The sequence below is a fragment of the Bactrocera tryoni genome, chromosome 2 (genome assembly GCF_016617805.1).
Source record: "Bactrocera tryoni isolate S06 chromosome 2, CSIRO_BtryS06_freeze2, whole genome shotgun sequence".
In the NCBI taxonomy this organism is placed as follows: Eukaryota; Metazoa; Arthropoda; class Insecta; order Diptera; family Tephritidae; genus Bactrocera; species Bactrocera tryoni.
In genome coordinates, this window is record NC_052500.1 from 74628433 (window position 1) to 74652068 (window position 23636).

At 35.1% G+C, this 23636-nt stretch overlaps 1 protein-coding gene across 2 annotated transcripts in view; it reads left to right on the plus strand.

The window, feature by feature from the left end:
• The window catches only part of LOC120769034 (zinc transporter 2), a 153319-nt gene that overhangs the window by 35906 nt on the left and 93777 nt on the right, over positions 1-23636 (plus strand). The window contains exon 1 of one of the 2 annotated variants that reach the window (XM_040095880.1): positions 13197-13871. The exons of the other annotated variant lie outside the window; for it this stretch is intronic. Within the exon in view, the coding sequence (XP_039951814.1) occupies positions 13829-13871 (43 nt within the window). The 5' untranslated portion in view covers positions 13197-13828. Of the gene's footprint in view, positions 1-13196; positions 13872-23636 lie in introns of those variants that run through there. 2 annotated transcript variants of the gene reach the window in all.

Genomic DNA, 23636 nt, shown 5'->3' on the forward strand with positions numbered 1-23636 from the left:
CAATTGAATAATCCATTATCCATTTGATCAGAAACAGCAACCGAAAGCATTAAGTGTCGCTCAGAAACTTATGTATACGCGCACTCGGAGAAATATTAGCAAATAAATCAGGATGGAATACTACTTTTGTGTAACACGAAAGAAGAGCAGACTGGCAGCTGGCTAACCTAAAGGTATGCAAAGCGGAGCAGGAAAGGCAAGTAGTAAAGTACATACTCGTAAGTGTAGAAAAGAAACAGGGTTATAAAGCTTGGACATAATCATAAAAGTGGCACATAGGAGTGTTATTATCTTGCTAAGCTTGCCTTCCAAGATATAGACTTAACACGAAGATAATACTAGAAGCTGATCTATGTGATCTCATATGAACTTAAGTTCAATGGTGACTTGTTGGTGTTGTAAACTATTCAAATTGTCAACCAGTATTTCCGAGCTTTCCAGTATATTGCCTAAATTAATGCGGTTGTATAATGGGTCTAAATACTACCCAGAGGTTACAGAAGGTTAAGGGTATTAATAAAATTGTTCAAGAGTGTCTAAGCTTAAAAGTTCTAGAAGAGAAGTACATAGTTCGAATTTGTTAATTTTTTACAACCCCCAAGATAATAGAATGAATATAATGACGAGAAAAGTTAAGCCACCAACATGTTAGGACCCAAACCTTTCATTGCGGTTGGTCCCCATACCTTAAAGGAGCTGCTCCGCAAGCATGAAGGAGTAAGCACGAAGAAGTATTAGCTAGAATTCCAAGGCATGCACCATGCAAAGTTGCTAATGGGTGGTTACAACCTTAAAAGGTTTAAATATGTAATGAACCTTCCAAGGGACAAACTCAGGCTGCTTGTCCCTGTCTTCACTGGCCATTGGAAGCTCAGAAGCACTGAAACTCAGGAACATTTGCCAATTTACTGCACAATAGTCTGTAGGCGCAGGATAAAAGCCCTTGGTTCCATGTTTACATATTAGAATCACATCGCCTTAATAGCACCTAACAGTATATTGCAATTTTTCAATATGCTGGGGCTAGGTGAGTCGTTGTGACTTAGGAGAGGGCACAATATACCTTAGGTAGCGGTGGAATCCTTATTTATTTATCTAATCTAGATCCAAGCTGCCCCTATTGCATCACTAAATTAAAAAAAATTGAAAAATCTGTTCTGGTTGTTAAGCACAAACTTATTCCAAAGCTGACCTAGATTCATCTAAAGATAGCCCTAAATTCAACGACAGTCCAAAGACTTTGTAGTTTGAAAGGCTGTCAGACCTGTTTAAAGATTTGTTTTTGGTTCAAGTATTTCGATTTATCTTAAAGGTAACATGATGAGTAGAACTTCAGTACCTGGATTTCCACATAATTTGGTTCTAAATACTTGACCAGGTTCGGTATTCTGTAAATATAAGCTCCGGTGCTTTGATAATCCATATTATTTCAGACATATACTATTAACCAGGATTCCAGTAACTGACTATTCTAGTTTAGCTAGTTTCTAATATTTACTACTTTTTGTTGCTATTAAAGAAAATACCGGCGAGTCGGTGACTTCAAAATTTTCAAAATTCCCCAAGTATCTGATTATGTTTTAGAACTTCAAACAGACGTTCTAGAAATTCACTTTTCATAAAAGAACAAGAGGCGATGGCTTGCAGTTTGCCTAAGTTCCGGGAAAGGATATAGTTGATAGAATTTATTAGATTATCGTAGGACGTAAGCACTACTTAATAAATAGGGTTTCTTTAGAAGGTTATACAGCTGTTATTAATTCGAGTTGGTACTTCTCGAAAAGTATCGATTGTCCGAACTAGAAAATTGATTTCACATAGAGTCAATAGACTAATGGACTTGATTTTTGCGTTCGAAGATGAGTAGGAGTTATACTCAAGGTTGCTATTAAACATAGCACATTATGTAGATCTAAACTGGTTCCAAATTAACCACAAACTTGTCTTAAAAACGTTTGAAACTAGTACGGAACTAGTTATACAATCGAACTTCTTCCAAAGTGGGCTAGTTCTAGTCACTAGTTCACTAGTTCTAAATTATTCGTAGACTGGTTCCAAACTGGTTTAAAAGTCAAACTAGTCACATACTAGCACATCATCTAGTTCCAAACTGGTTCCAAAATAACCATAGACTAGTTTCAAATAAGTTTTAGACTAGTTCCAACCTAGTTATACAGTCGAACTTGTTTCAAAGTGGGCTCAAACTAATTTTGAATTATTCATAGACTATTTTCTAAATGGTGTCAAAGTCAAACTAGTCATAGACTAGTCCTAAACTAGATCTAAATTTTTTCTAAATTAGGTTCAAACTAGTTTTAAAGTCATAATAGCTCCAAAGCATTCTTAAAATTATTCTAAATCAGTTCTGGACGGGTTCCAGACTAGTTCTAAAGTCTAATACTGCCAAATCAGCCTTAAACTAGTTCTAAATGAGTTCTAGACTAGGTCCAAACTAGTTCCAAAGCCAAACTAGTACCAAATCATACTAAAACTTGTTCTAAATTAGTTGTAGACTAGTTACAAATCATTTATGAAGTTGAACTAGTTTCAAGTTAGTTTTAAACTAATTCTAAACTAAGTAGTTCCAAACTCTTTCTAAATTCAAACTCATTCTGAGATCTGCTCCAGCATGGTATGGAAAATATATATCTAGCTCCAAACAATCCTCAAACTAGTCTTCCAACCTACACTAAAACTAATTCCAGACTAGTTAAAAAAAGTATAGTTAGAAATTAAGTAGGTCAACGAGTTCTAAGAAAAGCGCGCTACCGATCATGAACGTCTGTATTTGTTTTTAAACTCCATACTGAGAGGCTCAAGTGCTCCCATAAATTCATTCATTACGAATACCGCTATTTGTAAAAACTTACGGTTTATCAGCATTAGTGCGTCAGGGGTGAGGGCAAACGACGTAAATAACGGTGTAGAGTGCGATAGCAGAAAACAAACAATAATTGCCGCGCGAACACGCATACCTACGCATGAGCACGGGACTTATACGCACATACCTACATGGAAACACATGTGACGCATAGACAATCGGACTACAACAATACTACTCGTAACAACAACAATGCGAGATAAAAACAGAAAAAGCAGAACAAATGAGCAGCAATTTCACGCGCTGAATTAACCAAGCAAAGCAAAGCTAATGCTAAGCATGCAGTGGGGCCGTGTGGGGGCAATTCATGGCAGTTCAAATGCTATCAAGGAGTTGGATGTGGCGTGGGTGGCGGAGCGCATTTCGATTGAACGCATTTGCGCTTTTTGCTGCCGCCGCTAATACCTCCCCAACAATACTACAAATGTACATTATTGCGCCGTGCTTTTGCTGTTGTTGTTATAGCACTTTTTTGCTTTTGCTGGAAGCAATTTATTGCCATTGAAGGATAGCGGAGCGCTTGTGGCATGCATGACGGTCGTGGACGCTTGCAGGCGACGGAAGTGTTAGCAGCAAGACAATGTCAGCATTTGCTATTGTTGCCTTTTTGTCGTTGCTGTTGTTGTTGTTGTTTTTGTTGTGGCTTTTGCCGTTGTTTACATTCACGTCTTTTAGTGTGCGCGATTTAGCATTCGCATTTGCCGTGGCTGCACTTCAAATCGCTGCATTTAACCGCACGCGATGCGACCCACAATAATGTTGATATTACCGTTGCTATTTGTTGCTTGTTGCTGTTGTTGCCATTTATTATTTGCCAAAGGCTGCAGCGATTAACACTGCTGCACTGTTGATATGGCGGTTGAAGGTTTTGCAAAGCGGAACGTGCGCAAAAGCCAATGCTTACAATGGAATGCAAGGTGGCTGACAAAGGCACATACTGCGGAACTGTTGCCAGTGATGGCAGTCCCGTGAAAAACAATATTGTCATAGAATTAAATAATAAGGCAAAATTTTAATAGTTTTAAGCTTTTTTTGGTATTGGCAAATGAAAATATTATGAATGTTTAAAAACTGAATACCTAATTTCGGGACTGTTTCGGTATTTTCGGGATTATTGAGTTTTCTGAGCTCTTTTCTACTAGCAATTTGTCTGAAAATATTATGAATGTTTAAAAAATGAATATTTAATTTCGGGACTGTTTCGGTATTTTCGGGATTATAGAGTTTTCTGAGCTCTTTTCTACTAGCGATTTGTCTGAAAATATTAAGAATGTTTAAAAACTAAATATATCTAATTTTGAGACTGTTTCGGGATTATCGGGATTATCGATTTTTCGCGATTTTTATAATTTCCTGCTTTGAATTGATTAATATAACTTTTTTGCAGCGTTGAAAAAATAAATTTTTGCTTCGCACTTCTTAAGATATATTTCGGGATCTAAAATATTACTATATTATGTACTATATACATATGTATGTATGTATGTATGTACGCCAATGTCTCAACAGCATATTATGTGATTCTTACAGATAATATTTTTCGTAATATTTTGTGTCGTTGATGTTGCAAAAACTTTCCGAATTTCGAGATTAAGATTTAAAAATTTTTCGGGATGCCTTAAATTTTAAAAATTTAGTACATACATACATATGTTTGTAGGTATTTTTGAAAAGAAATCGTAGAAAATAATTTTTGAGTATTTATAGTAATTGACATATCATTTATTAATTAATAATTACTCCGAAAAGTTTATGAAATATTCGGAATTATCTGTATTTACCCTTTTATATATTTGTTTACATTTCATACTTTTGAGAAAGAATTTTTTATATGCTTTTTTCCGAATTTTCGGAGTTTTTAAAAGTGGTAATTTCGAAATTTAAATATGAAAAATTTGCGGTATTATAAAAGAGTTCTGAATATCTCTGATTGCGCTATAAAAAAATTAACTTTTCCGAAATTTCGGAGTTACTTTCGTAGTTTACCAAATTACCGAAATTGTGATTTTAAAAAAGTTTCGGTATTCCTTAGTATATTCAATTGTTTTATATTATTTTTTTATTTCTTAAGACGGAGTATATGGAATAGTTTCTAACTAATTGTAGTTTTTGGCATGATTGAAATAAAAAATATTCATTGCGAAAATTCGATTAAAAATTCAGCTCATGTATCAGTACTTATACCAGAGAATGACTCATCATATGATTTTCAGAATTACTACTATTATCAGAGAACATATGCTACTCCTACTATCAGAGAACATATGCACATATGTATGTACAGTTGCGAGCATTGAAATAGTAGTGACTATTGACAAAAATAGTTTCGCTTTAAATTTTGTTTCTTTTATGGTATTGAAGTTGATTATTATTCTAGTTATATTCTCTGTAGTGTAACGGTCCTGTTATACACAACAATAAGTGCGAAATACCTACCGTTACTTTTTTACAGCTAATTATATTGTGATACCTGTTTTTATGAGCGAGCATTAAAATAGTAGTGAACGGTGAGCTGATTGGACACAGATTATTTTTACTAAAAAATATTTAATTTTATTAATCAAAAAGTAAGATTTTTTATTATTTTTTTTTTATTATCCAATGAAAAAAGCTAAAAAATATGACTGTGCATATTTTAGTGGGCCGCGGGAAGCACTGCAGTGAAGAGAAACGAAAATGGATTCAATCTCTCATAAACAGTGGTAAAACATACAAAGAAGTAGAAAGTCTGGTAGGGTGTTCAGCCACAATGATTCGCAACGCAATTATTTATAAAAAAAAAGATGAACAAAGGGGCGCAAGGCGGATTCTTTCTGCGAATTCTGTACGTAAAGTTGTAAGATGTGTTAAGACTCGGCCTACAATGTCGGCTGTGGAGGTTCGGAACGAACTGAACTTGCCCTGCGGTGTTCATACAGTCAGAAGACTTTTGCGTGTACATAATTTATATGCCCGCAGTCCTCGAAAAGTACCGCTACTAAAAAAAATCATGTAGCTCGACGTCTGAAATTCGCCAAAGAACACTTACCTTGGCCGATTGAGAAGTGGCGCAACATATTGTGGACTGACGAGTCGAAAGTGGTTTTATACGGCGGTAAAGGGTCCCGTCAGTATGTAAGACGCCCCCCTAATACAGAGTACGACCCCAGGTTTACCACAAAAACTTTGAAGCATGGCGGTTCGAGTATCATGGTTTGGGGCTGTTTTTCTTATAGAGGTGTAGGCCCAATTTACAAAATTACTAACATAATGGACCGATACGCATACGTGAATATATTGCAGAATATTATGATGCCATTTGCGGAAGAGGACATGCCGCTGAAATGGATATTTCAGCAGGATAATGACCCGAAACATACCAGTAGGGTGGCAAAGGAATGGTTTCGGGTCAATGGAATTGAGGTCATGGATTGGCCAGCTCAATCCCCTGACCTCAATCCCATTGAAAACCTTTGGGCAGACCTTAAGAAAGCCGTATGGAATGACAAACCCAAAAACAACAATGAGTTGTGGACCGTAGTGCAGCAAGCATGGCAGAACATACCACTTAAAAGATGCCAGAGTCTCGTAGATTCTATGAAGAGGCGTTGTATTGCAGTTATTAAAAATCATGGCCATGCTACCAAGTACTAATATCTCGTATAGACGGAACTTCCAAAAATCGTTCAGTTAAAAAAAAACCAAAATTTATTACTTTACTACTATTTGACTGCTCCCTTCAAATTTCATATATAAACACAACTTTGTGAATAAATATATCTTACACCCATTCAAATTAAAATATTTTTATTAATAATCGTAGCCAAGGAAATATGATAAACTTTTCCATTTCAATTGATGTTAAAATTGTTTGGAATTTTGCATAACTCACAGTTATGTAAAACTCTAACACCCACTACTATTTCACTGCTCGCAGCTATATGTATATCATATGACTAAGTTCATTCCGAAACGTTTACCGATATTTCGAAATTTGTACCGAATTTTCGGTATGTGATACTCGTATATGTATGTTTTCTGGTAACAGGAGTAATTCCGAAAATTCGTCTCGGAATAAAATTAAGTAATAAATTTTGCCAAATTTCAATGAATATTTCCAAATTAGGTTAACATTTCGGGATCCCGAAATTAAATTGACGCAATAACGAAACTTTTTTAAAGCGAATTGGATATGAAAAAGAGATGAAATTTTATCGAGGTAAATTTGTAGAAATTAAGCGCAACTATATTTCGGGATTCCGAAATAAAATTCTGCTTAATAACTATTTTTGTTTATAATAAATTTAGCATATTCGATTTTAGTAATTAATATCAAAAACTAGTTAAATATTTCTGGATCCCGAAATAAAATTCTACTCAGTAATTATTTTTGTATGTAATAAGTTTAGTATTTTCGATTTTGGTAATTGATATAAAAAATTTGTTCAACATTTCGGGATCCCGAAAAAAATTATACTTAATGATTTTATACTTTTTTTTGTTTATAATAAATTTAACATATTCAATTTTATTAATTATTATAGAAAATTAGGTCAACATTTCGGGGTCCCGAAAAGATAATTACGCAAAGTCGCCACTTAGTCAAAGCGAATTGGCGCGAAGGTTACTCTCCAATAAGAAAGTATTTTCTGACATCACTAATACGCACACTTTACTTACCAGATATGCTATAATATATATGTATATGTACATATGTACATACATACATATGAATGTACATACATCTAATGTGTTTATTTACACGCATACTATAAATGCGTGTGCGTGTGTGTATGCAAGTGCCACTGTTGTTAACTGCACTCAATTGCCACAACGATTTTAATTAATTATTTATTTGTGTTATTACAGAGTGTTACAATTGTGCGGCGCATTGAATTATTGATGAGCTGCAAAAGTGTGCAAAGTGATTGATGAAATGACACACACGCACACAAACAGACACATACAAGCCAATGACATGCCGATAAACCAACAGTGTAACACTTAAGCAGCCCCACATTCGGTTAAATCGGTAGACAGGGTGATTGAGTGCTAGATAGGCATGACGAGCGATAGATAGACAAACGGACGCACAGACAGGCAGCTAGACCTCACAGTGCACTATTGGGTGCAAAAATGTCGATGGCTGGGGTGTGGAACATAAATCCGTAATTTCGACACACATATATGCACATATGTACAACAAACGTGTGCCGCCACCTACACTTATCCCTAACGGGTTGTGCAGTCAATCGGCGTTGCATCAACAAGTGCATATATCTTCATATGTCTGTGTGTACGAGTATGTGTGTTTGTTTGATGATACAATCTGTGCATGTTTATTGTGACAACAAAAGGTAGCTGACGACATCAGTCGCTTTGATTGCTTTTTAATATTTTAATAAGATAATTTTTTCCACGGCATTCCATATTGGTTTTCAGCAAATTTTTTCTCGCAACTTTTTTTTCCGTTTTGAGCGCTGAAATGTATTGAAAAGTAAATTAACTGACAATTGAGGCAGTTTTTCACAAATGAAAATGGGTGTGTATGGCGAGGGTGTGAATACAAATGAAAAGAAATTATAGAAGAGTTGAAAAAGAATTTAAAAATGTAGCAAAAGAAAATAAAAGTAATAAAATAAAAAATGCTAATATCGGCTGCAATGAGGCTTCAATACCCTTCACAAATAAAAAGTTTTTGCACAAAAACATGAATTTTATCGATCAGTTTGTATGGCAGCTATATGCTATAGTCAATCGATCCGAACGTTTTCTTGGCAGATTTCACCCTTGACTTAGGCAATAATTCTTGACAAATTTCGTGATAAAATCTTTTGAAATAAAAGGGTTCTTCATACAAGATCTTGATTTTCATCGTTCAGTTTGTATGACAGCTATATCATATAGCTGTCCGATCTGAACAGTTTTTTCGCAGATTGTACCACTGACTAAAGTAATATCACATGCCGAATTTCTTGAAGATATCTCGTCGAATGAAAAAGTTTTCCATGCAAGCACTTGATGCCGATCGTTCGGTTTGTATGACAGCTATAAGCTATAGTGCAGCGATTTAGAAAATTTTTCTAGAGATAATTTCGTTTTTAGAAGTAATAATATGTGTCAAATTTGATGAAGATATCTTGTCAAATGAAAAAGTTTTCCATACAAGCACTTGATACCGATCGTTCAGTTTGTATGGCAGCTGTATGCTATATTGGTTCAATTTCAATAGTTCGTACAAGTGATCAACTTCTTGAAGAGAAAAGAACATGTTCCAAATTTGTGAGCGATATCTCAAAAACTGAGGGCTTAATTCGTACTTACAAAGTTGGTGGCAACCTTTATATACTTTATCTAGGGTATAAAAATATGAAAAAGTAAAATAAGCAAAAAACTACAATAAATATAAAACAATAAACAAAAGCGATAAAATAAAATACATTTCTGTCAACACATTGCCGCTGATGGGTTGATGGATAACATTTTTACTGATTTATCTCTTTGATTTGCATGTGATTTGCATGAAAGTGGGTTCATTGAAAAAATCAGCAATGTCAGCAAGTCAAACAATAATTTTTTTATGGAAGATGGATGCGAATTGCAATTAATGTTTTATACGTGGCGTTAAACTTGGCATTATTTTGTAATTAAGAATTAATATAAATTCAGCGTAATTAAAATAGTATTTTCTAGAGCTCTCACCAGTTCGTTAGCTGGTTTTGAAGTACACTTAGCTAAGACTCGAACCGATGGGATCCTTAATAGATCAATTAAAAAAATATCGTTTAAAATATTTTGGTTGACAGCATGAGGAGCTGCTTTTTAAAGCTTGCAATTGATCTCTAATAATGACAAGCCGGAGAGGATTGATAAATCACTGTACAGAAGAAAAAGCGCGTCTGAAATCAATAGTTGCATAGCAGGCAGTAGATATTCAGAAGGTTTAAGTTTGAAAATCATTTTAGACACAAATTCTTTTCCATTTGATTTCTTATTATTTAGCTGAGACAAGCACCACATGAAATAATAGAGGGATAAATGCAAATTATTGAAAACAAAGGCACTAAAACAAGATCATATAGTTAGATAGATGGAAAGATAGAAAATAATTCAGGTTTTGCACTGCGACCAATGTTCTATTTTGCCTTCTCCTGTATCATATGTGGTCATAAAGATCTAGCACTCTGAATAATTCAATTGATGTGATTCCTGTCCACGTAGTTGGATCCTAGTACGTGGAGCCTGCTTTTACAAATTGCTGGCTAATCTAGAATCAGGTGTTCTGGAGTTTCCAGTTCCATGCCGCAAACCCGGCAGCTTGCGCAAGATATTATACCCATATTGGACAAGTGTTTCTTGAGCCTGCTGTGCCCAGCATAGGCACGACATGGAGATGGAATTTGTCTTAGGATAGGTTGATCATATCTCTAAATCTTGCTAGTTTGTAAATTCCCAATAGTAACTTGGCGTGGCACATTCCTGTTATATGCTACCAGTGCCGTTCTCTCACCACTCTATCCTCCGTGCGGAGCATCTCCTTTACTCCACCGCAATTCATGGTTCTGATCTCATCAACCTGGAAGCCGCCGCAAAGAGGGCTAGTTCGTCGACCAGCTCATTGCCGGCTACCCAGTTTTGCCCCGATGTGTACACGGTGGCAAACAGATAGGCGGTTGAGCTTTCCTATATCTTCTTCTTCTTAATTGGCGTAGACACCGCTTATGCGATTATAGCCGAGTTAACAACAGCGCGCCAGTCGTTTCTTCTTTTCGCTACGTGGCGCCAATTGGATATTCCAAGCGAAGCCAGGTTCTTCTTCACTTGGTCCTTCCAACGGAGTGGAGGTCTTCCCCTTCCTCTGCTTCCCCCGGCGGGTACTGCGTCGAATACTTTCAGAGCTGGAGTGTTTTCGTCCATCCGGACAACATGACCTAGCCAGCGTAGCCGCTGTCTTTTAATTCGCTGAACTATGTCAATGTCGTCATATATCTCGTACAGCTCATCGTTCCATCGAATGCGATATTCGCCGTGGCCAATGCGCAAAGGACCATAAATCTTTCGCAGAATTTTTCTCTCGAAAACTCGTAACGTCGACTCATCGGTTGCTGTCATCGTCCAAGCCTCTGCACCATATAGCAGGCCGGGAATTATGAGCGACTCATAGAGTTTGGCTTTTGTTCGTCGAGAGAGTACTTTACTTTTCAATTGCTTACTCAGTCCAAAGTAGCACCTATTGGCAAGAGCAATCCTGCGTTGGCTTTCCTGGCTATATATTCCTCCATTAATAGCGATTTTAATTCAAAAGCTGAGATCGCTTTTAGTGCAGCTTGACTATCGCGATACGCTGGTTGCGATAATTGCGTTGGAGATTGATTTCGTCACTCTGACTTATAGCAAGGACTGCTGTTTGAAAGATGCTCGGAAAACATCCCATTAGTAGGGATAGTTTGATATTCCGGTATTTTCGAGCCGTCAGTGTGGATCACCCATTAAAATGAGCTGATTTGTTATGAGATATGAACTCTGATAACAAATTTTGATGGAGAAAAAAGGACTTTTAACATTTCATTAGAAAATATCAGCCCTAAGGAGCATTATCTAATTACTTCAATAGAAGCAAGATTAGTAATTTTTCAATGACTGGGTTTGATGGATGGTGAGAAAATATAGTTAATTCAATCACAACTCCAACAATTGATTTTTAAAAACAAGTATTTCAGAGGTTCCCTTGCGTTCCAGTCTTGAACTTGCCGCCAAAAAAGTTCTAATTGTGCTTGCCAAGCTCACGAAAGGTCCATAGATCTAATGCTAAAGCGAACGAGTAACGCCGAATACCGACTGGATCGCAATCTGATGAAATTGGGTGCCGTATCCAGTAAACTCATTGGCTTTTAAAATTCTAGCGATTCTGCTGGGACCAGGCATATAAACATGAAAAATAACGAAGTAGCTTGATGCTGCTGAAATAAAATCCAAAGCTCCTTGATTATTCAGCGCATTGAGACTCAAGCCACCCTGATGGTTAGGGATATAATCGAATAAAGAAGGAACCATAAGGTGTAGGTTCAGCGATGTAGTAGTCCAGACGGTTAGGGATATAATCGAACAAAAGGAGGATTACAAAATATCCCTGCTTAGAACGTCCCACGTACCCAGTTTCCCTGAGTCTAATAGCAGCCTTCGACGAAATGAAGATGCCAACTACAGCTAGGTACTACAAAAAGTATATATTTTAGGAAGAACTTTTGACGTCTTCTCTAGCTTTGTTCCATAATATAATTATATGCATTAACCAAGCAAATTTAGTACTAAAAAGCATGGACGAACTTTTACTAATTCGTAAATGCCTTTTAGGTATTCCGGTTGCGGTATTTAGCTTTAATTAGAACGGTGACTTTAGTCTGAAGTATGATCAGTTGACATAAATAATGAAGAGAGTGATTAAGAAAACTGAAGCAAGAAAGTAGAGAGAGAGAAAAATATTCTGATCAAGAGAGAGAGAGAGAGAATGAGAGGGATCGATAAAGAGATGGAATTATAAGTAGATACGAGTCTAGAATTGCCCACAACGTAGATTCGTATAAAATTTAGTATAACACCTATTATAAAGAGGGAGAAATAGAGAGCTATATCCCTGTATCTAATAAATATCGCTGTTAGTTGATTTCAATCATGTTGAACCTCATGAGGTCAAAATTATATAGCTTGGAACTATGAAAGGCTGGCCATGCCATCCTTTGATTAAAACATCAACGGACCAAGCGTTTAGTGATTATGAATTTTGCCCATTTTATTATTTGTAACTGGCTCTCACTCTCCAAAACCTTTAACGAAATCAGCTGCTATATATTAATTAGCCTTCAACTTTGGGCCCACTTAAGGACCGAAACTACTGAACTTTTGTAGTTGATAAGATAATGAAATTCCACTCGAAAAGGTTCGCTCAATTCTCTCGAATAAAATATGATGATCTTATGCAACAGGCAAGTCCAAGATCATCCAGCTGAGAAAGTAATTCATTTAATCAACTGGAATCATTCGCTGAACTTTTATATGCGTAAATACTATAAGGATGGGCAAAAAACGCACACAACCCTTGTCCACACGATTAAACACACGCGTAGAAGTTAGCAATGACTTGGTACGTCAACAGATCACAATCAGTCGTTGCTGCCTACAACAGCAACAACACTAACAATTCGATCGCGATCAACACAAATTTGTTAGCACAATACAAACAACAATGACAACAAACAACTTAAAAGCGTATTATTTGCACTCGCTTATACATTTTATTGCCACTTGTGCCTGTGTTCGATGGGCTATTGACCGGCGACAGCGCTTAGCCCATCCTCAGTTGCAGCTCGCGCTTCGTTGTTGGCGCATTCTAAGGCAAATATTCGGCAGTGTTTACAGTATTTACCTTTTTTTGTTGTTGTACTGATTGTTTCGGTTGTTGGAGCGCTTTGTGCGGGCGCGCACGCGCGTTCGTCAAACAAATTAAATTAATTATAGATTTGTATTTCACTGAGAATTACTGATTTATTTACACCAACAAACACGTGTTGAAAATTAAAAAATGAAAACTTGAAGTCAGTTTCAAAGTGCTCACAAAATAAAAACGTATAGCTTGCAATAAAAATGCCAGTGGCCAAATGTTCCGCGTCAGCGCGTTGTGTAGTTGTGGCGGTAGTGCGTGTTGTTGCTGTTGTTACAGCAGTTACAGCAGTTAAGTTCATAAATAATTTAGTTAATAACAAAATTGTCTAACTAATTGCTTCGGTAATATCTTTACTGTTCTTTTTTGTAGTGTGCTACAACAATAGTTATTGCTTTTGTGTAAAAATATTGGAAATAATTAAAAAAAAATATAAAATACTTTCTTTCATAGAAAATTGTGTGCCACCTATTTTTTTGTTAATTTAGTGCTGTTTTACATATATTTAACTAAATTACTGGATATAAACTATGGAAATTCGCATTGATTTGAACGGCCATGTGGCGAAAGCAGGTAAATAGCCGAATAAAATTTTAATACATTTTTTTTATTTAAAATTTCATAAAAAAAATTTTATATCAATACAATTTAAATACAAATATGTCATTTAAAAAAACAAAATTATGGCAACTCTATTAAAAATTTTCTAAGGGTACGGATAGATAATAATTTAAAGTTGGCAACTCTATGTAGAAAATATTCCAACGATATTTATTTTTAGATATTTGCCTCACAAATATTCAAGATCATTCTTATAGGTGGCAACCTTATATACTCAGTTGTCTCCACTATAGTGTTAATCGGCAAACCTATTAAAAAATATTTCAGCGGTAATTATTCTTGGTTATTTTCCTCTTACAAATTGTAAAACAAGGCATTCTAATAAGTGGCAACTTTAATAAAAAATATATCAGCGGTATTTATTTTTGGTTATTTTTCTTTTATAAATTGTAAAAAACTAATTATCAATCTTACAGGCGGTAATCTAAATAAAAAAATAGTCAGTTGAAAGGTTCAAGAATCCACTAAGGTTTCACTTGGCAACTCTATTAAAAATTATTCTAATGTTACAGATTCGAGCAATATGTTTTTCTCGAAGCTTCTGCTATGCAAATTCAAAAATATAAAAAATTTAATTTATAAATAGGTGGCAACCCTATTTAAATCTTTATAGGAAATAAGTTTCTTCGTAACTTTCCTTTTCTAAATTGTAAAATTGCGAAGAATCAAAATCCTTTAAGATGGTAAACTTATTAATAATATCTTCTAACGGTGTATAGCTTGTTTATAGATACAATGTTCTTTAATTTTTAAATTGAACAAGACCAAGAATCCAGCATATTTGTAAATTAAAATACTCAACATTAAAAAAATTCTAACGATATTGATCGCTCAATGTGCTTTTTTCGGAGCTTCCACTTTGTAAATTGAAAAAGTTTAGAACTCACAAATTTGTACAAGTGCAAAAAACCAAGGAATCTCCACAGATGACGTCCTCATTAAACGAAAGTCTTAACTTTGTAAATGAATAATGATCAGAAATTCACCATCTACTTCTAAAAATAGAAATATAAGACCAATGTGTTTTTTCGAATATTTCCCTTTGTAAAGTAATAACGATCAAGAATCCAGCAATACTTGTAAAGAAGGCAACCCTATGAAAAATATTCTTTCAAAAGAAATATTAGAGATTATATTATTCTAAGAATAGAAATATTAGAGCAATCTGTTTATCCAAACTTTCGCTTTGTAAATTAATAATGATCAAGCAACCACCATATTTGTAAAGGTGGCAACTGTTCAAAAAAAAAAATGAAAATACGTGCTATAAAGTGTCTACAAATGTATTTTCTTCGAAGCTTTCACTTTGTAAATTTAAAAGAATCTTCTACATTCTTAAAGATTTTTGTCCAAAAACTATTAGTTTGTTATCCATAGCCTAGTTTCCGTGCTCCCAAGCTTTTTCCTGTTAAAGTTGAAAAGTTATTTTAATTCGTAGTTTGGATTGCACGTTTATGTTAAATGAGTGTATCTAGTATATACTGAGAGTGTACCATATGTACATACATACTCTCAGCTCACTAACTAAAAAACACACATTGATATTTTCGAACAAGCATTCCTTTGTCAGCGGATACTTATGGGATGTGAAGGAGTGTCCTCAGCTCTGAGCATATTCGACACAGTACCCATCGAGGGAAGCAGAAGAAGATCTCCACTCTGTTGGAAAGTTTTGGATATTTCGTGAATATATTGGAGGGGTTTACAACATAAATTTTTACGAATAATAAGAGAACAAAGTGTACTATAAACTTGAATTCGGATATAATTTTTTTCAAAGATTGGAACAATTCCTAAAATACAACTTTTCTGAATATTTTCCATATTAGATGATTGCGTGGTTGGGTCATAGCTTCTATACAAAAGTTTCATCTCATCTCGGTATTGCTTTCATACACCAATTCGTATCTGCATTAGATGCATCTGCCGAAGTGATTGGTTCACCAATAACTGCTGAATAAGATGTAACTTACCCTGATTTGGTGTTTTGAGTTTATTGATTGAAAGTTCTGCCAATAAACCTCTTCGAGCAACTATTGCAAGGAAGAGTAGCTATTGTATATACAAGTGTGTATATATATAAAGGGTGTTCCAAAATTAACGCAACTAACGCAATTTACCGGCATTTCAAAATATAATGACGAAGTAAAAACACTATTTCGACCATATTTTGTATGAAATGTGTGAACAGCGGCTATCGAACGTTGTTTTATCGTGTAACGCTCCATCTTTACTAAGCCTAAATTGTCCTCTGTCGATTCGGATTTTTTTTTATCAACATTTCACTACATAAATGGCGGCAAATTTAAGTCTTGCGATAATTTTGGCACTCTCTGACTTAATTCCGCTCTTGCATTAATTTTGGAGCACCCTTTAGTAGTCCAAAAATAATATTATTCACGGAAATAACTTTTCGCCTCTTTCGCCTTTTTCTAACTTGGATCAAAATTATTTTTAAATCTCGCTTCTGATCATTTTTTGAGAATTGAGAGATGATGAAGAAAAAGCAGGTTGAAAGAGGGAACGAGTGTGATAGAGTAAAATCGAGAGAAAGAAAGAAAGAAAAGGAGAGATATACTATTGAGGGACAGAGAGAAAGAGAGATTTATAGAGGGAGAGAAAAATAAACTAGTCGTATATATTGGGGATGGGTAATAGTTGAAAGATCATGGAGAAAATGCAAGTAAAATCAGAGGTAGAGAGTGTAAAAGAGAGAATAGTAGAGTGAGAGAAGGAAAGAAAACAGGTAGAGATATATTGAGAGCTAGAGTTATAGAGCGGCAGAGAGATAAAATAAGAGTTAAAGCGATAAAGTGGCAGAAGGAAAGAAAGATAAAGATTTATTAGATCAAATTATCGATAACTGAAAGATGAAGAAAATATCACAGACAGAAATGAGGAGAAGATAGAGAATGGTATAGTGAAAAGGAGAAAAAAAGGTATGCAAAGACTTAGTAAAAGAGAGAGGGCGAAAAAAGAGAGAAGCGATAATGTTAAGGGAGTAATGTTAAGGGGTGTATAACTTTAAGATTTTCAAGAAAACAGAGGAACAATAAGAGAAATACAAGATAGAAAGTTATCCAGTGAAATAGAGAGAGAAATAAAGGGTGACGGAGTGATAAAGAGTATTGCAACTGAAAGTGAATAGAGCTGTACAAAGGAAATGAAATGGCTATAGAGAAAAATTTCCGATTAGCACCATACTCCATCATTTGGTACATTAGCTTGCGAACAAAGCAACAGATTATCTCAGCTGCAAAAATGTGATCTAATTAGCTAGAAAAAAAGGAGTTAAGCAATTAAAATAATAACAATGTGATAATATTTAAATTGCTCAAAACAAGGCTGCGCCTATGGGCCACTTTATTAACACTGTTGCATTTATGCAGCACATTTTATTTTTGTTTTTTGGTTTCGGTTGCCACCACTCTTGGCATGCATACTTGCAGCTGTGGAACCTGGTTGTATGCGTCGTACATGAAATTTTACTTTGAACATGCCAAAAAACAAGCGACATTTTCCCTGCCACTGCCGATGTCGCCACGGCGGAACGCTTCCGGTGCTGTCATATATGGGTCTACATATGTATGTGTGAGAGTGTGCTGTTACCTCGCTTGTGGCCGCGTGTTGCATTGTCAAGTGTTAAGCCGTGTTGCTTTTGTTGTTGTTTGTGGATTTAGTGTTGTTTCTACTGGTGGCTCGTGGCTGCTGCCTGGCGGCTGTCGGTTGGCGGCTGTCGGTTGGCGGCTACTGAGTGTCGTTGTTCTTGTTAATGCTGTTGATTCATCTCACCGTTGCATTTTTTCCACACGACCACAGTACATAATTTTTTCTGAGGTGGCCCTAAGTATAGTGTTGCGAAGAATATGGACAATGCTTATCTTGATTTTTACGATTAATTTGTTTGAACGACAAAGCTTTGATAGCGCCAATTCTGCAGTGCTATCAAGCCATAATTGTGATATCCATTATCAGTCATAACTTAGAACTGGAAGCTGTTCCAAAAGTTCATTACACTTCTACATAAAGCAAGAAACCCCTTCTGGTAGGAAGTCCTCAACCTCAATTTGGCTTTGAAATCGATTGCTCCTCTGCAGCCGGATGCGAGGTAGAATACGTTTCGGGATCTGTTTTGCAGGTTCATAAACTGAAGCAATCGGCTTATATCTATATGAAGAAGATCTAAGTTTGTTTCGCGATTCTAGACGGTTACTTACGAAAAAGCCATTTGTTCGAGGTCATGTTTTCAGGAAGATTTGGTGGAACGACGATTCTTTTGTTTCGTCCAGGCAATTTCTATCCCAAAATTTCATAAACCTTACTTCTATGGATTCCCCTCTATACTTTGGAAACCTCTCGGCCTGATTTGGTCTGTTTTTACGGTTTGATTATTAGAGTTAGGTTAAAAGATCACTCCTAACACGAACATTGTGGAAACGACCAATCGCCTGGGTCCATCAAAAATTTATTGAGGCGTCTAATGTTAGTTTTGGCAAGAAGTTACCAAACTTAGTTTTGCAAAAACTGGACAACCGAGAAGAAAGTGATTGGATGCTTACAGCTCACCTTCTTTCATACTATTTTGATACTTCGCATCCGTCTGAATTTTAAGCCATACAGCATGAATGCCTATTGCACAATGTCCAGTAAGAAAAGGTTCCATTGCGGCAATATGAACTTTGCTAGGGACAAATAATTCAGTATATCACCTACGTTTTAACCTATGCTAGAATGATCTCGCAGTTGCACAGAGGCTGGTCGTTAATCAATGCCTACTAAGGGTGTGAGAGGCACATAGGTTTAGTGCTAGAATGCAAAATGATAATGGCGATCCAACTCGTTTTCATTTCTTTAGATACCTCATCGGGCATCCAGTTTCTAGCCATTCCGCTTTGATCACACTCCCAAATGAGTCTGATAATGAAGTAGTTTGATCTAATATCTAATTGGCTGGACACTCCTTGACGAGCCTTGAATGCACAGTTTGAGAGCTTAAGGTTAGTATTGCAGCGCTAATGTTGGAGTGAATGCTGGTTTGCTTGAAAGAAGTTTCAGTAGGTCTACAGCTACTGTAATAGCAACGACTTCATGAAAGACATCACAGTGATGCGGTAGCATAAAACCAAGCTTGACGAAGAGTCCTTTAAAAAACGTCCCCTCCCAACTGCGACCTATCTGTGAAAAAACTCCCTGCGCCTCTTTTCCAGCGACTTCTCCCCATACACATCTGCCGCGTCGTTGTGTAAGCGTAAAACCAGCACCCAGGAAAGCAGTGGTCCAAGTTTTTAGGAATACAATTGAATGTGGAGAGAATCTCAGGCTGACGCTTTTAGACCTCTTCTTTTCTGAGCTTCTCTTCCCGATACTCTGCACCTCAGAGAGACTTTTGCAGCAATGCACCTGCATCAATTAGAGTACAGTTGCTATATTCTCACACACGAGTGTTTGCATGTTATTATAAATATTTTCGGTTGCCGCTGATTCGCTGCACAGTGCTTATTCGCTTTTTTGTTTTGCATTTCGCTGTTTGTATTCATAAATTTTACTTGCAGCATTGAAATTGTTTTCATGTTGCACTGACTCTGCTGCACTATAAATTAATTTCGTTGTAACATTGCTGTTTGTTGTTGCTGTTGCTACTTTTTTGGTGCAACATGGTTTTTTGCAGACGCACATTTTTTGTGAAGTTTTCTCTTAAGCAATAACGGTAAAAAATTAACAACTCGTGTTTAAATGCGCTCGCCACAGAGTAACGCTTGTTAAGCGTGTTAAATGTGACCCCGAAGGCTGGCAACGGGTTAACAGCACAGCTGTGCCCCGCTTAATTAGTTCGGCTCAACAGTGTTGATATGAAAAAAAGTAGTAAAACAGCAACAACAGCGCATGTAATTGTTACTTTGAGCAATTGTTATGATTTTTTTCATTAATTGCCTACACATGTGAAAATTATATTGGCAAATAATGATTTACTTTGAATTCATTCATTTGATTATATGGTACTTCGATTTTTAATTAGATGTTTTTAATGCGTTGAAAACTATGAGTTGCTGACTCCATATACTACATATATATGCATATACTCCATATATGTGATAATTTTTAATCTGATATCCCGTCTCAGTTGACTGAAAGCTTCGCATTGACAGCAGAAATATTCTAGCGTCTCATGAGCCTTCCCGCATGCTCTGCAATCCGCCGACTCTACTTTACCAGTTCTCTCAAGATGGAATTGTACAGGTAGATGCCCTGCGATGATTATGGCGGTCATTGCTGAATTCCATCTTCTCCAAAGCAGAAGCATTTTGGTTCACCATCAAAACTAGTCCAAAATACTTATGGGTATACCCTGTGTTGATTGTGTTCCAAGACATGAGGTCTTCTTCAAGAGTCAACTATTTGATGAAGCATATCATTGATGGCGGAATGTCTCTCGAAATAAAAACATTCCAAGGCCTACACACTCTGCTTGTGTCATTAGAATTATGTTGAGGCATAATTTTATTTATCTAATCAGAAGTTCTATTTTTTGTATTTTTCTTCTGAGCATTTTTCCACAGAAGTCTATCTTAAGCTATTGACTAGGAGAATTGTAGCCATTTTGCTTTCTGCTTCATTGCTACAAGGAAGACTGCTCCTGTTCCTGCTTCACCCTTTGAGTGATCGGAAGAAGTACAGAGAAGAAAAAAGGAACCATTGAGCTGTGATCGATAGTGGAGGAAGAAAAATATTGTTTTTAACTCTCCGTGGATCTCTTTTTTCTTTTAATGTGACCAATCTAGCCCGAGTTCTGTAACAAGAGCAAATTATTAAAGCCCACAGTGTCGCAGAGATTGATTCCAATGGCCTCGAACATAAAACCGGCTGACCGTAAGCACTGCATATATTTGACTTAGAAATGGTTTAGTCGGATATCGAGGATTAGAATTACCTTAAGGACTTTACACAGTTTGGGAGATATTGCGTTTAGGGTTGTCCTTATAAAGAATGAGTGCCGATTAAAATATGTGACCTGGTCTACGGAAGGGGGGCTTAGGTGTCAAAAAAAGGAGTACAATTAATGAGATAACAAGAAACTGACGATTATTTTTAACAGCTTTTCCCAGAAAACTAGTTTTCGCACGTTAGCTTCCTTTTCGTAGACCAGGTCACATATATAAATATTTAACTATAGGTAATTATACTAATTAAATTGTCAAATAAAGTTAACAGATATGAAATAATTTTTTTTTACTCAAAATTGGCGTATATAGTTGCCACATATTCGAAAACGTGAAATTCTGTATCTGAATCACTAACATCTACAAATTAATTCATTAAAAACTATTTCATAAGTCGACGCTTGGTTGACAGTAGTTTGTTATATTCACTTTAAGACTAGAGTTGCTACATGTACATAATTGACTTTGAAAAGTAACTGAACATTAACGTTAAATGTTGTTTTCGGAGTAAAAATAAAATACCTAAATTTTGCTTATATATGTAAAACAATCCTCCTGACACCAGGGTTGCCTCATATTCTTTTAATAATTTAAATTAAAGAAAATGCTTTATCTTAGGTAACAATTGAAGGGGCATAAAAAATTTGAATGTGAACAAAAAAATTTGTTTGTTAAAATTTGTATATTTAAAATAAAAAACGAAATATAAACTTTTGGGCAATACTAAAATTTAATGTAGAATTTTTTTGAGCAGTTTTGCCACCTTCAAAAAAATTTAATTCTTTTTATTTATAAAAATGTGTATACTTTAAATAAGAGATTTTTCAACAATTCTAAAAAATAAGGCGGTAAAATTTTTGAGCAGTGTTGCTACCTATAAAAATTAGTTTTGTTTAAAGTTTTGGAAATTTGTACATTTTAAATAACAAATGAAATATAAATTTGTGAACAGTACTAAAAATTGATGCAGAAGTTCTTTGAACAGAGTTGCCATCTTCAAAAACTTTAGTTTAGTTTTAAGTTGTAGAAATTTGTATATTCTAAATAAAAAGTGGAATATAAATTTTTGAACAATACTAAAAATTGATGTAAAAAATTTTGAACAGTGTTGCCACCTTCAAAATTTTTTTGGTGTTTTAAGTTATAGAAATTTGTATATTACAGATTATACATGAAATATAAATGTATGAAAAGTTCTAAACATTAATTTAGAAGATTTTTTTGAGTAGTGTTGCCACCTTAAAAAGGATTTGCTTTATTGTATGTTGTAGAAATTTGTATATTGTAAAAACCAAATGAAATATAAATGTGTGAAATGTTCTAAACATTAGTTTAGAAAATTTTTTTTGAGTAGTGTTGCCACCTTTAAATTTTTTAATAATACCTAAACTAAATGAAGAAAGTGGCAGTGTTGCCACCTACAAAAAAATTAATTTCTTTTATAAAAATTCAAAAAAGGTAACAGAAGAATACGTAAAATTTTTTTACAATATTACAAATAAATTTAGGTAGGTTTACTCAACAGTTCTCATTACTGTGACATTAAATGTTTACATGTTAACTAGTTTGTAATACATATATGTACATATATGTATGTATGTATGTACATATGTACTATATGTCTAACAAACATACCTCACAGATTTAAGTAGCTGATTATGCATGCCCACTTTGTTTTTGTTGCACTGCGTAGGCGTAAAAAATTACAGGTGTGTAGTTATCGCGCAGTAATTTAAACCAATTTAATTATTATAATTAAATATGTACGTAGATGTCGCCTATAAATATCTACCATATGCATGTACATATGTGTAACGTACTTCGGCACGTGAATCGGCTTATGAACATTTTTGCCGTCACAATTTGTTGTGATCTGCTTTATCACACTTATTTATGTGCTTGAGATAAATTTCCGGGTTTTTCTGGAATTTGTAATTTATTTTAAGTAGCGCAATTACATGTTGTCACACATCATTTACATAAATTAATTATAATGATAAGAGATTATTAATTCCGCTGATAAAATTAACATTATTAATCAAGATAATTGGTTCGATATGCAAAATTAATTAGATCTAAATAAAAAATAATGAAATTGGCGGATGCTTGAAAGCCTGATTAAATTTTTTAGATGCTTTTCTTAGAAAAATATATTTGTAAGTTTGTCATCGGTTGTTGAAGTAGTCTTGATATGTTCCAAGCATTTTTGGATAGGACACCAACTCAAAATTTCTTTTCGGAAACCCAGAAAGAGGCCTTTTCTGCCTTAAGGCAAGTTAAAAATATTCTGGATTTTTAGTTACCATCTGATTGGATGTTTTAACAATGTCCGAAAAGTTTGATCTATACATTTAGAAACTTCTTTGTTTATAGTCCTCCTATGCCTCCTCCGGCTTATAGGCTTTTCGAATAGATATTCGCATAACGATCAGCTGTTATGCTTGTTTGTGTTCTTAATTTTCTATTTTTTGTAATGCTTAAATTCATCAGCTGATTGCTCTTTTATCAATCCGCAGATTTTCCTTTCTATTTGAATTCGATTAAGAATTATTATTTTTTAAATTTGCTTGAGTGATTACTCGTAGAGAATAACTATTAAATTTTTTGGAAGGTCAAGGTCTTCTTTGGCAATTTCGCTTAAAATTCGAGTGCGACCATTCTGGTCTTTAAAATTATATATGTACTTTAGCTTTATTACCTTCGGTAGCAGGTATAAGAAAGCCAAGATCGCGTCATTCAATGTTCCGACCTTTCAACAGTTTTAATGTCGAATGAATTG